Source organism: Alnus glutinosa, chromosome 3 (genome assembly GCF_958979055.1).
Source record: "Alnus glutinosa chromosome 3, dhAlnGlut1.1, whole genome shotgun sequence".
NCBI classification, from domain to species: domain Eukaryota; kingdom Viridiplantae; phylum Streptophyta; class Magnoliopsida; order Fagales; family Betulaceae; genus Alnus; species Alnus glutinosa.
The window spans coordinates 24,391,083-24,407,154 of NC_084888.1; the positions used below are offsets into that span (position 1 = coordinate 24,391,083).

Below are 16,072 nucleotides of genomic sequence, written 5' to 3' on the forward strand. Positions count from 1 at the left end.
TGCTGGGCCTTTATCCATGTTTAGGTTTCACTTAACGTCTAATTAATTTGAGAAGCATTTAAGCAGACAATATAACAAGTCTTCCTCAGAATCAATTAAGAGATGGAACTTCAATGTTCAAATTGTTCATAGAAGTTTCAGTTATCTACCATTTGACTCAAGCATGAACACTGCTGATGTTTGGCGGTTTGGCCTTCAATCCAAATGCATCTTGCTTTCTAGCATTATGTCAAAATTAACCTTGAGAGACTATATACTGAAAAACCATCCCATGCTTTTGATCATTAGTCACATCTTATAACAACTTAACTGCTCTCAAAGTAGATCTATGAAAGGAAACAGTGTATCATCATCATCATCTATATTACAGCATTCCATTACATAAGTGTTCTGAGAAAAACAGTTTTAATATATATGTCAGCATGGCAAACATCTAGTCAAAGCAATGTCAGAGGACAAGCTTGGAATTATTAAGTAAAGGTTCCTTTTTTTATAATTAATTATTAATTAAAGGTTCTTGTATGCTAAAAGTATGTCAGTATGCAACAGAAGCATTTTTCAATTTCCATTTCATAACTGTAACATGAAAGATGAGTTCAGCCTGAATGAAAAGAAATATGCAATGTTACCTGGTCATTTAGTAGGTGGAGATCCTCCAACCACAAACTTTTTTTCTTAACAGAGCTTTTTTTCTTAACAGAACAACTTATAGAAATATATAGTTATGAAAACCAGCTTCATAACAAGCCTAAAGCATGACTCAATTTATGGATCTTACAGTAAAAGTGGAGAACAAAAAGGGAACCAGCAGAGTAGGAAATGAAGGGGAGGGGGGTAGAGAGAGAGAGAGAGAGAGAGCCCACTATGGGATAAAGTAGATGAAGCTACAGAAGATTGTATATCAACTGGGGGCCCTTTGATGTCCACATCCAGTACTGAATTTGTAGAAGTTGGATTCTGGCCTACAAGAAAGTATGAAACAAGGGTGAGCCTACAAAGATAAACCTTGTGACAGAATGAATGTATATAAACCAAAATATGGCCATAGGGTACCAGGCTGGTCATCATATATGATGGAAAAGTGGGAAAAGAAAATATGAGGTAGGCCCAGCTATAGGAAGGCTCGTACTTGTCCGTCAAATGCAAGCAGTCCACATGATTACAGTTGGAATTTTTATTTTCATTTCACTTTTTTCTTTTCTTTGCAAAGCTTCTTTTCAATTCAGCTACTGATCAAATAGCTATACTTTCTAACTACAGAACAGCCAGGAACAAAAGTTTCCACACAGCCACTGAACCTGTTATTGATATTCATATCTCAAGTGGAGTTTAACTGATGAATATGTGTGTGCGCGCGCGCGTGCATACAGGTCTGCAACACATGTAGTTTAGAAAGTTCCCAATTCTAGAAACATTTGTGGAACAATGTGAACCATATTGCCTCCATGAGAGCCATATTGCCTCCATGAGAGCTTCAGATCTCAAAGAAAAGTAAAACATTAGGACCACCATACATAATTTCCAGACAATTCTAGGGGAATTAAACAGAAATAGATATAAAAATGATAAGAAAAATGAAATTGGTAATGCTCTTATGTTGGAAGATACCCCTGTTCTCAGTTTGTATAGGCCTCAGATCTGTAGAAACCCTAGCTCCTCCATCCCGAAAAAACCGAGTCAATGTAAAAACCACATCCCCGAATTTGGAGTAACACTGCAAGAGCAGAAATGAGTTAGTACTAAAGCTGCAAAGAACAGAAAAGTTATTTTAAAAGGAAAAATTACCTTGATGTGAGGCTGTATCCAAAGCGATATTTGGGACTGACGATATGGCTGTGCAAACCTGTTGATAACTCATCAGAAAATAAAACATAATCAACAAAAAATAAACTAATACATGTCAAGGTTAAATATTAACATACTTATATCAATGAGAAAAAAAAAATAATAAATAAATGTATTAAAAGAGGTTTAATTTCTGGTTGCACAGCAAAGTCCAAGATGGATTTTGATAACCATGTCAATAACCGTAAGAATTGGTGATCATATTAACAAGCAAACCATTTAAGAATTACAAATCTTTAAACTAAGTGGAAATATTTCTTGTGCAGAATCTTTATCCAAAAAAAAAAAAAAAAGAAAAGAAAAGAAAGAAAGCTATTTAGAAATTAGAGTAGATCAACCCAAAATGTTTGATATGCCTCTTTTATTAGGGAAAAATGTTTCAAAGGTCTCTAAGGTATGACTTTATCAAATCACTGCTTAAGTTAAAATTTTGTCGATTTACTCCCTAAGGTTTTAACTGTTAACAAATTGATCTTTCCGTCTATCTTCCATTAAATTTCTAACAGTACTACCACGTGAAACTCAATCAAAAGGCAAGACATGTCCCCTTTAATAAAATTAAAATATATATATATATATATATATATATAAGAAAAAGAAAATACTAAATTATAAAAGAAAAATATAAAAAGAAAAAAAAAAAACAAATGAGAGGTGGGGTGGCCCTCATAGCAGTGAGGGTGGTTGCACGGCCACCTCTGGGGAGTGGCCCGCACGGCCACATCATTGCTGGTTTTTTCTTTTTCTTTTTTTGTTATTTTTTTTTCTTTTTTTATTTTGTTTATATATATTTTTTATTAAAGGGGACACATGTCGCCTTTTGATTACATATGATGTACCAGCACTATTAGAAATTTAATAGAAGGAAGACAGAACGATCTATTTGATAACAATTGAAATCTTAAGGAGTAAATCGACAATTTAAACCTAAGAGAGTGATTCGATAAAAAGTAATACCCCAGGGACCTATGAAGCATATTTCCCTTTTTATTATACTACAACCGATATTTTAAACTTCAACTTAGTTGAGAATCATACAGGAAAACCAGCTCAAGAAAATTGGCTATTTTAGAATTTGCCAATTGGGGAAAAAGACGGTAGTTATTTTTTTTTTTCTTCTAATTGAATAGGAAAAAGATTTACAAGAGAGGATTCTTACCACTCTTGATCCAAAAGGAAGACAGAGCAGGGGAACCAAAAACCGAAAATGGGGTGGGCCTCCCCAACAACAAACCCAAATCGAAAGAAAACAGTGCATAAATACAAACAAATGTTAGAAAATTGGTCAAACAAGTAACTCGGTCTTCTCAAGGAGCCTCACGAAGCGGTTACAGAAGCAAAAGAAGAACAGATTAAGGTAAACCTATATGCACTCCCACTTAGAAACAACAACAGCCACCGAAAGGAGGCTGAAGTGATAAATGCACCAAGTCCGAAGTAAGAGTTGAAAAAGATAAGAGGGACCAACACAAAGATCAGATCAGAAGTCTCCACAACTGGATAAGACCAAGAAAATATAGGGAGACATAAACCCAAAACAAAATACAAAATACAAAAAAAAAAAAAAAATACAGAAGCACAACAAAACAACCAGCAAACAACAGCAACTGCCAGAGCATGGGAGGCAGCACTCGTTGACCGGCGCATGAAAGACACGCTCTGGCAAGTGGAACTCACACACCAGGGCATGGTGGTTGGAATGGAGTGTGGCTGGTGGCAATGGGTCGTTGGGATGCCGGTGAGGACAGTGGTGTGGCCCGTGGGGGAGCGAAACTAGTAGAAGATAGGAGATCTAGCTTTGAAAGAACCACATTTACAAACCCAAGCATCTCCAAGAATGTGACGCGCAGCGTTGCACGGAGGGGGGTTGGCAGAGGCGAGACAGTGGAGGCTACATGTTGGGAAAGGGGAAGGCCAGAGCTCCTGGTCTGGTCGGAAACATCATAGAAAGGAACAAAAAAGGCCAAAAACAAGAGAGAAGACAGAGAAGAGAAGGGAGGGGGGGAGGAGGGGAACGTCTATTCCTCCTCCCCTAAAACGCCTCACAAGGAGGTGGAGGTTCTCTACTTCTAGAGAGAAATTAGAGCCTCTCTCTAGAAAAATAGAGAAGTTGGTAATAGTCAAAACTCAAGGATTTGAACAATAGTTTAAAAGTTTATCTTTCTTCATTTGTTCTTTTAAATTTCTTTATGCTAGAGGAAGGGGGCAATGTAGAATTTATCACATTCTAAAACAATTAAAAGTGGCTGATGGCTGGAAAAAGTTGATATTGCATTGACCACATCATTAATTATAAAGTATATGCTAAGCTAATGATTTGATGGTATTCTGTACACCGAAGATAAATAAACAAAGAGAAATAAGACGATGTTAATGCTTCAATGAGAACTGGGACAGTACGAGACAAACAAGGAAATTATCATCTCAAGATATTTTTTTCTTTACAATTCAACATGCTTGGGAATTTTGGTGAAATTCAGACCAAAGTGACAAAACAAACAGAGAAAAACCTTTCATCACAGAAAATAATCGCTCCATAATCATGACGATGACGGATTACACGGCCAACAGCTTGATTCACAGCTCGTAATGCTTGTTGATTATACCAATCTTCTCCAGTTAGAACCTGAAAATAATAGTCCAATAAAATTGGGAAGAAAGTTGTCAAAATCAATATGGAAATGCATCTATATATTACTTTAAAGTTACATCCCCTGTCAAACAAAAATGAAATTACCTTACACACTTTGCTTTGGGATCTCCCCTCTTGATCCAAGTACTCACGTTTTAGACGAACCTGATTTATTTCTCATATCAGGTGAGCAAATTAATATATGAAAATATGCACAATATTTAATGCCAAAACTATTTAAGGAAACACGTCCCAAAAACAAGACCCATCAAGACATGTGTTTGTGCAATATGTTAGATAAAATATTTTCCATATAATTGTGGTTAGATATGGTAGGAGAATATATGAGATTTGATTGTAATTGATTATAATCAAATCAAAATTAAATGTATTCAATTCTAATTTGATTTGATATTCTTTCATACATTTTTGCACTCTCCTTACATCCCTATAAATAGGGATCATTTGTATTGTAAATTGATAAAGAAAAATAAGAGTAAAATGTAACCATTTAGGCTTTATCCTGTGGACGTAGGTCATAGACCGAACCACGTAAAATCTCTTGTCTCTTTTCTATTATTCCGCTTTATTTTATTTTAGCATTATCTCATAATGCTAAAATAAAATAAAGCTGAATAATAGAAAATAGAGACAAGAGAATTTTAAGTAGTTCAGTCTATAACCTACATCTACAGAGTAAAGCCCAAAGGGCTACATTACGCTCTTATTTTTCTTGATGAATTTACAATACAAATGATCCATATTTATAGGGGTGTAAGGAGAGTACAAAAAGGTATGAAAGAATATCAAATCAAATCAAAATTGAATGTATTCAATTCTGATTTGATTATAATCAATTACAATCAAATCTCATATATTCTCCTACCATATCTAACCACAATTATATGGAAAATATATATGCTGAACACGTTCCCGGTCCCAGCACAAGGACACACTTTGCATCTTTTGTGGAAAAGACTACTACACGTCATAATTAGAGCAGATATGGGAACCAACTTCAAATTTTTATTTTTTTATTTTTACAAGGAACCCTTCCAGAGCAGGACCACTTTGTATACCCACTCTTGTTAGGTAAACCTTGGACCCGTGCAAAGCGCCCCCTCCACACAAATCGGGTAATACTCCAGCTTCGTTGGCGGGCTTGCCCCAAGGAATTGTTTGCACTCAAGGGAATTTGAACCTTAGACCTTGATGGAAATGCCCCCAAAGCCCTTACCACTTGAGCCAACCCCTTAGAGTTCATGGGAACCAACTTTAATGGCCAGCAACTAAGGATATTTCCTAAAAGAAATGAAGTAACATGAGAAAGCAAACCCTGTAGATGTCTCTGAACGATAAAAATAAAATTTTAATTCCAAATGTTTCACACGATTTCAATTTGATGCATGCGTTTCTAATTTCATCAATTAACTGCATGAGGTTTTCCCAATTTTCAAATTAATCCTTCCATCACTTTTCCATCTAAATTTTTCAGGCAAATTTGGCTATGTATGCAAATAGCCATGTTAAAGCTGCCACCTCACTCCAACAGGACCCCATGTCAAATTTGGAAAAAAAATATTTTTGGTAACATCTATAAAAATAAAAAGAAGAAAAAAACACAAAAAGGAAAATAATGAAAAAGATGAAGAAGAAAAAGATAGTTGGCGTGGAGGTCGTAGAGGGGTCTTTGTGTCTTGGAGAGGGTAGAGGGGAGGTACCCATCCTTTATGTCTCTTTGCAAATGAGGTGGATGTCATGGAAGGTGGATTATAAAAGTATTCATGTGTTAAGTCTTACATTGGTTCCTTATTAGGTGAAACTAGACTTTATAAGTGATTCTAAGAAACTCCATTTGTAACTTGGCTAGTCCTTTTGAAGTAATAGAAAAGATATAGCTAGCATTTTTTCTGAATCATTACATCTACAAACCAACCCTTAGCAGAATAGGTGGAGGGAAGAAACCCACATCCTTCTACCCCTTCTACAAGGGGTTGGAGGTTGCAAGGTTGCCTCCATAATGCAAAGGTAGTGGAGGTTGTGGAGGCCATCTCCACGACCTCAACCCCGATGATCTTTTCTTATTTTTTGTTTTATTGGGTATTCAAGGTGGGTACCTCCCCTCCACCAATTCTGCGAGGGCGTGGGTCGCAAAGCCTGCCTCCATTACATCCACCCCCTCCATGAGGGGTGGGTTGCGGAGACCCTTTCCACGACCTCCACCCCCAGTGATCCTTTCTTCTTCTTTTTCTTTTTCTTTTGGCCTTTTTTGTCATTTTCTATTTTTAATGAACATAATAAAAAATTAAGTTTATAATAAATCTTACATGGCTAGGTTAGCCAAGTCGCAGCGCGATGGCAACTCTAACATGGTTTTGTGTACACGTAGTTATATTTCTATTAAAAATTTAGATGGAAAAGTGACAGAATGATCAATTTGAAAATCAGACAAACCCCATACAGTTATTTAATGAATTACAAACCTATGCATAAAATTAAAATCACGTGAAGATACAAGGATTAAATTTAAAACCTCCCTAAACATAATAAATTGAAATGTTGTGAAACTGATTAGATAAAGATGGAACCTATCATGAAATTAACATGCAAATCTATGAATCTACTCACATTAATATGTAGATATTATGTTTAAAAGTCTAGGATCCCTAAAAATCCTCTCCAAACTCTCTCTAGTGATGGCGCGCGTCCCGCTATCCCTCTCTCGTCTTTTTGCTCCTCACCTCTTAGGTTTTTGGTGGCCTCTTGGTTTACTAGAAGGATGCTTTTTTCATTGTCGTTGTCTCCTCCGGTGAAGGTCTAAACGTTATTTTGGAAGATGGATTATTTGAGCTGGTTTTGCATTGAGTCTAAAGCCTTTGAGCTTCAATGTTTGAAGGAAGGGTCCTTTGTGCGGTTGGTTGAGAGAAGACATGGGTTAGCCTGTGTTATGGTGGCTGGGAAATATAGCATAACTTGGTTACAAAAAGCGGTCGAGAAAATGTAACCTTGGCGGTGGACTTTGCTTTTACTGATTCTTCAAGGGAGGGAAGCCGGGCTTTCTTTGCTCAGAAAGGCTCAAACAGAGCAAGTCGGTTCTTGGAGGTGGCAGAATACGCAGTGGGTGGTCGGCATGGGATTATTAGTCCCGGAAGGGCATGAAAGGCAGGGATGGAAGATGCTCGCCGATGAGTTGGGAAAGGTGGTGGTCCTTTTTAAGTCCTCTCTTGGCAAGCTCCATGGCGTGCTTCCGAATCACCATACCAAGGTTCTTAGTGCCTCTTCGTCAAGCCCCATGGGAAAGCAGCTGTTTTTTAGCAATTCCGGTGGTAAAGGGCCCTTCGTGGAAGGGAGCTTTCTGTTATTAGAGGAGGTGGTTAGCACGGCGGAGTCTAAGCCAACAACGGTGAAGACGTTGATGGAGCGTTTCCTTGGTTCGTTGGACAAGAAGAATCCTGTTGCAGATGGCTCCTTTGGTCAGAAGTCAAAACCCAAGGCTCGAGGTACAACTCCTTGCCCTTTTCGTGTTGTAGAAGGTGAGGTGAACTTTCAGGAACAAAAAGGGAAGGATGTCATGGCTGGTTTTGGAGCACTGTCGACGTGGAGAGGTCAATTAGAAAAAAATTAAGATGGAGGTTGATTGGGCTCTTTTGTGTTATATTGGAGGGCTGGAGACTTTTGGGGCGGGTGCTAAGGTCCCTTCTACCCAGAAGTTTATTCTTAATCTTAAGCCTGCCCATCAAAAAGGCATGAAGCTGTGGGCTGGGAAAGGGGTGAAGCTGCAGGCTTGCAAGCCCATCAAGAAAGAAAGATTATAAGCTGGCCTTAGATTTGGGTCCTATTTCCATAACGGACCCTATTGCGGATCGTGACGGACATTGTCGCGTTGTTGGCTCTCAGGTTCTATTGGTTCTGCACCCATCTTCTTCAAAGGGCTCGGTTATGGTACACATTCTGTCTAGGTCGAAGCTGCCTTCTTTGGTTGCAGATGTCACCGACAGCCTTTTCCAATTATCGCCAAGGCCAGTATTCGTCTTTGATCCTATTGGAAATCCTTCTAAGTATTAGTTCTGGCTTCCCAAAACTTGCTAGAGATCTCTATGCAGCCGTGCCAAGGCTCCTCTGGGCGTGTAGTGCAACACGCGTTGGTCATCCATCACCCTTCTGTTGTCGGGGCTAGAGAGATTTCCTCTGGGATTCTTTCTGAGGCTTCTTCAGTTGTGGTTCTAGCTGGTAAGGGGGGTAAAAACCAATCCTGTAGCTTTCCGATTCCCTCCGCCCTGGATGATGGTTCCTCGGAGACATCATCAGCAATGGCTGGTGATTCTCAGACTTCGTCGATAAGATTGGTTGTGGTGGAATCGTTGGCAGCTTTGGTTGTGATGGATAAAGAGGAAGAAGGTGAGGTTGCGTTGTGTCTTGTGGATGGGGAGGATGGGGATTCTCCTTCCTCTTTGGATATCTATTCCCCTATCGCGTTGGGAGATTCCGGGTTCTCAGATTGAGCTTTGCATTGTGTTAAGGGTATATGTCATGTGGTGGGGATCTCGTGCGCAGGTAAAGAGAAGAAGACTTTGGCTCTCTTGACAGCCATCAAAAATGAACATCGTCAGAAGGAACTGGATTCACTCTAGCTCCAAAGGCTACAAGGAGCTAACAATTTGGAATGCTCCATTAACTATGATGCTAAAGGAGCATCTTCTAGTCATGGAAAAGGCCAGGCTCGCGCTTTTTAGCGTTGACTGCTTTGTGTGGGCTTTAGGTGGTGTTTGGTGGGTTGGGTTTGAGGGCTTCATGTAAGGCTCAGGTAACTCAAATTGAAAATATTTCGATGTAACCAACCACTTGAACAGAAGATATCTATCTGAATTTTTAAACATCAATTGTTCTACAATTGTCACCATCACAAATGAAAGGTAGGTTCAGGTACAGTTAAGCACCAGATATATCTCTATAACCATCAAAAACTTTAGTTTTATATCCACAAATCGTGATCGAAATGCTAGCAACAGCCCTGTCTAGTAATTCAACTAGTCACATATGATCAATATTATATCAAGTCAAATCTGCAAAATTAAGGTGTATAGTGCCTTAGAGCATCTCCAACAGAATAGGCAAATTTGACTATTATGAGCCATTTTCATCTCCAACATAATAGGTAAAATAGAATTTTTCCTTCTAATGTGAATAGCAAATATGCTCTTCTACCTATTCAATATTCACACTACAAAGAGTTCTTTAATGTTTTATCTCTCCCTTTTCTTCTTTCACTCTCTCTCTCCCCCTCTTTCTTTCACACTCTCCCACCACACAAAAATAATATTTAAAGAAAATAGAGAGTATAATAAAGAATCTGTTGGAGTGTGTATAGAAAAAAGAGTAGTTAAAATATAAATTTGTGTTTTTATAGTAGTTATTTTGTCTACTCTTGATGGAGATGCTCTTACATAATTAATAGGTTCCCACTGCAACTTCTTTAAGTAGAGCTCAAAATAGCTAAGAACTTACAGGATATACAAAATTACCAAGGACAGAAAAAGTCTCAAGAAAACAAAATAGTCAAAAAGATAGTCAAACCTTAGGATCAGTCCTTGTTGCAAATGGCATACCAGTGACGATTACGGCTCTTCCAGCATGGTCAGCAAAATCTAATCCTTCACTCACCTGAAAAAAGAATTACAATCAACTGTGACAGGCTAGAACTTAAAGAAGACATAGAGTAGATATACAAACTTCACAATTTAAGAGCGTTATTAGGCATCCAAAAAGAAAATCTGCATCAAGAAAAGAACCATATGCCAACAAAAAATTGATATCATTTTTTTACACCATTTGAAATGCTAAATCATTTGGGAAAAATCCTGCAATTAAGCATTAAAACTAACTGCTAGCAATGAAGACTATAGCTGGACCTGCTAGATTGTCAACCCCCAGAATTTATAATTACTAGCAGTGATGTTCACAATATCAGGAGACTCAGCAAGCATGTTTAAGCAAAAGCTTATGACCAAAGGATCCACTTAATAACACATTTTAAGATGAAGTTTTTCAAATATAAGAGCCTGTTCACAAAATGTTCAGGGTGCCAGATGGACGAAATACAGGGCTAATTAGATGAACTCACTAATGACTGCTACAGTGGAACATGATGCAACAGCACTTTCTTGTGTGTGCAACATGACAAATCTCTTAAACCAGCATTTCCAACTAATACACAATTTGTGTTTTACAATGTCTATACAAACATTAAAGGCAAGAAGATGCAAAATCATGATTCTTTACAGCAACTCACTTATTATCTTGCATCTAGTCAAGAAGAGTTGTAACTATGGATCATGAACTCCAGAGGATCTATCAGGAAAACAATGATGTCAGGTGAGTACAAAAGGGCTTTCTATTTAACCTTTTAAAAGAATCTTACATACATACAGTTGGGTTTACGGGGCTGGGTGTTTTTCCAGGTTCATATTCTGATGTTGGAGGGTTCAGTGGGGTTTAGGATGTCTCAAGAAGTGGGTGAGCCTTCAGGAAGCTCCATGGTAGAGAAAGCTATCCATATTACCAAGGTGAGAGATAAGGAGAGTGTTCTGAAGGTGTTGAATTGGGCTGTTGACATCAGAGAAGGGGAAAGGTCAAAGGTTGCATTCTTTGGGTTGTTTCTCAGGGACCTCCCTTCCTCTGTTGGAGTATGGTGTGGGGGCAGCTAGAAAAACCAATCAGGAATTCCAAGTGGTACAGGCAACATCTTTGGACAAAGTTGAGGGTGGTTCAAGTTTGTTTTCCTCCTGTGGGGGTGCAAAATCTTCTTCTATGGCAGTGGTGCTTTACCTGGGAGAAGAGTTGAAGGAAAGTGAGCCTTTCGTTGTAGATCCCCTTGCTGTAATTGAAGAACATGAGCTGCCTGAGTCGATGTCTTCAGATTGGGTGGTTCAGAGAGTGAAAAATTTCTGTCATATGGTGGGGCTGTCATGAGAGGGGTTTGAGGATCAGATAATGGTTATGTTTACTGCAATTGATGCAAGTAGAAGCCAGAAGGGTTCGGTGGGCTCTACAAATATATATTCTAAGTCAGCTAATAGAGGAACCCATGAACAAAAGAGATTGATATGTTCCATCAATTATGACCTAAAGGAGGTCCCTTTAGCAAAGGTAAAGGAAAGGGGGGAATCCTATTGTTCCTTATGAAGCCAAAGATTGTGTCCTTGGATGTGAGTGGGCTGAATGAGAGGATAAAAGGTAGAGGATTAAAAGTCTTTTTAGGGATTGGACGGCAAATATAGCTTGTTTACAAGAGATTAAACTGGAGTTTATTTCTAGGGTTGTGATGCGCAATTTATGGGATTGTCAACATGTGGACTGGTGTTATTTAGGGCCAAGAGGGGCTTTCAGAGGGATACTGTTAATGTGGAATAGGAGGGTGGTGGAAAAAATTGAGGACTGTGTGGGGACTTTTTCTGTTGCGTGCTCATTTAGAAGTGCCAGTAATAATTTTGAGTGGGCTTTTGCAAGTGTCTATGGTCCAAATGACCACATCTTACAAGAATAGCTTATGGTATAGATCAATCGGAAGAGGTATGTGTAAAATGCCCCAAGAGGTAATCCTAGAATTCCGTTTGTTTTTTGGGTTTGCAAAAGTATTTTTCTCAATTTTTTCGACCTTGGTTCCTTGAAGGAAGGGTTTTTCTTTGATGACAGATTGGAGGAGAAATTACCAAACGTCTAGCATGCCCTCATGCTCGGCACCATTGAGATAGAAAATTGCTTTGGGAAGAATTGGCTAGGATTATGAGCTGGTGGGAAATGATATGGTGTATTGGGGATGATTTTAATGTTATCTGATATCCATGTGAGAGATCAAGCGATGCTTGACAATGACTGGCTATGCTGGAATTTTCAGAATTCTTCTTTAATCAGGGTCTCATAGACCTCCCTCTTGTTGGTGGGAATTTCACATGGTCCAATAATTGAGATTCTCAATCTTTGTCTAGAATTAATAGGTTTATTCTCTCCCCTAATTGGGAACAACAGTTTCCTGATGTCTTTCAGAGGAGACTCCCTAGACTCTCGTCTAACCATTTCCCTTTGCTAATTGATTGCGATATTGCGGTTAGGGGTGGTCAATATTTTAAGTTTGAGAATATGTTGCTGAAGTTGGAGGGCTTTGTAAAACATGTGAAAACTTGGTGGATGTCCTATTGTTTTCAAGGCTCCCCTAATTTTATCCTGGCACACAAGTTGAGAGCATTGAAAAATGAATCTGAAAAAATGGAATGAAGAGGTTTTTGGCAATGTTGGGAAGCAGAAAAAGGATCTATTGGATAGAATCCGTGAGCTTGATAATTGCAGAGGGAAGACTTTTAACTGATGATGAAAGGTTGAGAAAGGAAAAAATTTCTAAGGAATTGGAGAGGTTTATTCTTCTAGAAGAAGCGAGATGGAGGCAGAAGTCAAGGGCTCTTTGATTGAGAGATGGAGACAAGAACACTAATTTTTTTCACATAGCAGAAAATTCTAATAGAAGAAACAATATTGTGATTCTTTAGTTCTAAATGGGTCCATGTCTTCAAATTCTACGGAAATAAGAGAGCATATTGTGCAGTTTTATAATCAACTTTATTTAGAAAAATTCAGTTGGCAGCCAAAATTGGATGGCCTTTCTTTCAATTCCATTGGAGCCGACGAGGCTTCTTGGTTGGAAAGAGTATTTAAGGAGAGTGAGGTGTTTGAGGTAGTGAGAGTCCTGAATGGTGATAAGGCCTCGAGCCCTTATGGATTCTTCGTGGCGTTTTTCTAGACCTATTGGGAGGTCACTAAAAAGAGTATCATGGATGTGTTTAAGGAGTTTCATATCCGAGGGAAGTTTGAGAAGAGTTTCAATGCAACATTTATTTCTCTTATCCCCTAGAAAGCTGGCGCCGTGACTTTCATCCTATTAGTCTAGTGGTGGTGTTTATAAAATCTCTAGGTCCTAGCGAATCGCCCAAAAATGGTGTTGGAGATGATTATTTTTAGTTCTCAAAATGCATTCATCAGGAGAAGACAGAGTCTAGATTCAGTCCTGATAGCTAATGAATGTCCTGATAGTCGAATTAGATTAGAGAAACCTGGTGTGATGTAAACTGGACTCAGAGAATGCCTATGATCATGTAAATTGGGGGTGTATGGAGGCTTTGAATAGGATGATATCTGCCACAATGGATAGGGGGCTCTTATCTAGTTTTTCGGTGGGGTCGAGGGATAATGAAGAGCTTATTGTGTCTCATCTTTTGTTTGCACATGATACCTTGATTTTTTGTGAGGCAAATTGTGAACAGTTACGCCATCTGCATTGTCTGTTTCTTTGTTTTGAGGCGGTTTTGGAGTTGAAGATTAACTTATCTAAATTATAGATAGTTCCCGTTGGAGATGTGGGCGATCTAGAAGGTTTGGCTCATATTTGGGTGTAAGGTGACCTCTTTGGCGATGAAGTATTTGTGTCTTCCTTTGGGAGCTTCGTTAAGGCTAATTCTATATGGAACGGTATTATTGAAAAAATGGAACATTGTTTGGATGGTTGGAAGAGGCTTATTTGTCTAAGAGAGGGAGGTTGACTTTAATTAAAAGCACTATTACCAATTTGCCTACTTATTATTTGTCTCTTTTCCCCATTCCAGTAGGTGTGGCTAAAAAGGATTTAAAAACTTCAAAGGGACTTTTTGTGGGGCGGAATTGGTGACGAGTTTAAGCGTCATTTAGTCAATTGATTGAAGATTTGTTCTCCAATGTGTTTTGATGGTTTGCGGTAAGAAATTTGATTCATTGTAACGAGCTTTCTTCAGGAAATGGTTATGGCACCATGCTACGCAAAAGGAAGCTTTGTGGAGATTGGTGGTGGAGCCAAATTTGATAGCATGATGGGTGGTTGGTGGTCCAAGCAGGTAGTGGGGCATTTTTGAGTGGGAGCGTGGAAACATATTAGGAGGGGGTGGGGAGTTTTATCGAGTTTTGCAAAATATGAGGTGAGAGATGAGTTCAAGATTAAGTATTGGCATGCTTTATGGTGTGGGGACCAGCCCTTAAAGGAAACTTTTCCAGAATTGTTTAGTATTGCAAGATGGGTGGTAGATCATATGTAGTTCTGTAATGGAAGATATCATTTTCCAGACCTGTGCATGATTGGGAGGTAGATTGGTTACTTTTTTTCTGTATTTTTTGTACTCTATCAGATTGAAACAAGGCGGTGAGGATAAAATTTGTTGGATCCCTTCCAAAAGGCGAAAGTTTGAAGGTCCTTTTATCATGCATTGTCTTTTCTTGCTAGTCTTCTATTTCCTTAGAAGAGCATTTGGAGAGTTAAGGCTCTTTGGTTGGGTTTCTCTTTGGTTGTTCCTGTGTATATTTCTTATGTACTTAGGAGCGCTTTACGCCTTTTTTTATAAACTTTTTATTACTTATAAAAAGAAAAAGCATTTGGAGAGTTAGGCTCCTTTGAGAGTGGCATTCTTTGTGTAGATGACAGCACTAGGGAAGGTCTTGACAATGAATAATTTGAGGAAAAGGAACATCATTTGTGGTGGATTGTTGTTATATGTAAAAGAGTGGGGAGTCCATGATCATCTAGTGAAGTGGCGAGAGATTTATGGGTTTCGATTTTCCGTCTTTTTGGTGTAAAATGGGTCATGGCTAGAAGACTGACAGAGTTGTAGACTAGTTGGAGAGGTTAGGTGGAATGCCGTAACACTTCAAAAGTCTGGAGGATGGTACCTCTATGTTTAATGTCGAGCATTTGGAGAGAGAGAAACAAAAGAAACATTGAAGATTGTGAGACTTCAGTGGGATCTTAAAGGTGCGTTTATGGTTATGATTTCGTAGACAAAAAATGTAATTTTAAACCAAATCATAGAAAATTAATCGTTTGGAAATTGTGTTTTCAAAAAATTTGTGATTTAAAAATGTAGAAAACTGTTTTTTCAAATCGCAAGCAATGAAGTGCTTTTTTGAAAATGCAAAATTTTAAAGGCTAACCTGCGATTTTAAAGGTCAAATTGCGATTTTGTCAAGCGCTTAACTGCGTTTTTAAAAATCATTTTTTAAATCGCACATTTTAAAATCATTATTTTTAAATCGCACTTTTTGAAATCGCAAACCCAAACGGACCCTAAGACTGATTTGTTCAATAGCCTTTATACTTGGATAGTGTCGTATATTATAATAGTATGCACTTTTCTAGTTTTTCTACATTTTTGGATTTTTTTTTCTTCTTTTTCTCCCTAATAGAGGGTCTCTCTCATATACTTTCTGTGTACTTGGATTGTGCCCATCTGGCTTTCTGATGAGATTGAATTACTTATCAAAATATTTTAATATATAAACAAAGCAAATCTCTTCGAATCTTATCGGTCAACATAAAGTTTCAAAAGTCTGCTAGAATACAAGTTTTTTTTCTTAAAATCCAGGATAAAACGTACCTTACCCCGACAAACAGCAAAAAATACTGCACCAGAAGTTGAGGTGTCCTTCAGCTTAGCCATATAGTCCTGCCCAAAAACCAAAGCAGATGGATTACCTTAGGACTGAGAAGAAGACAGTCCAGTTATAAAGATGGGACAAAGTAAAGCA

General features: G+C 38.3%; 1 protein-coding gene across 7 annotated transcripts in view; it reads right to left on the bottom strand.

Annotated features, from left to right (window-relative positions):
- The window catches only part of LOC133864518 (regulator of telomere elongation helicase 1 homolog), a 29,980-nt gene that overhangs the window by 2,959 nt on the left and 10,949 nt on the right, over positions 1-16,072 (bottom strand). For 2 of the 7 annotated variants that reach the window (XM_062300874.1, XM_062300873.1), the window contains exons 15-21: positions 15,922-15,990; positions 10,052-10,138; positions 4,583-4,642; positions 4,356-4,471; positions 1,786-1,843; positions 1,609-1,714; positions 864-962 (exon numbers count right to left, since the gene is read on the bottom strand). In XM_062300874.1, coding sequence (XP_062156858.1) covers positions 864-962; positions 1,609-1,714; positions 1,786-1,843; positions 4,356-4,471; positions 4,583-4,642; positions 10,052-10,138; positions 15,922-15,990 — 595 coding nt within the window. Of the gene's footprint in view, positions 1-149; positions 219-863; positions 963-1,053; positions 1,473-1,608; positions 1,715-1,785; positions 1,844-4,355; positions 4,472-4,582; positions 4,643-10,051; positions 10,139-15,921; positions 15,991-16,072 lie in introns of those variants that run through there. The other 5 variants (XM_062300876.1, XM_062300875.1, XM_062300878.1 and 2 more) reach the window with 4 other exon arrangements.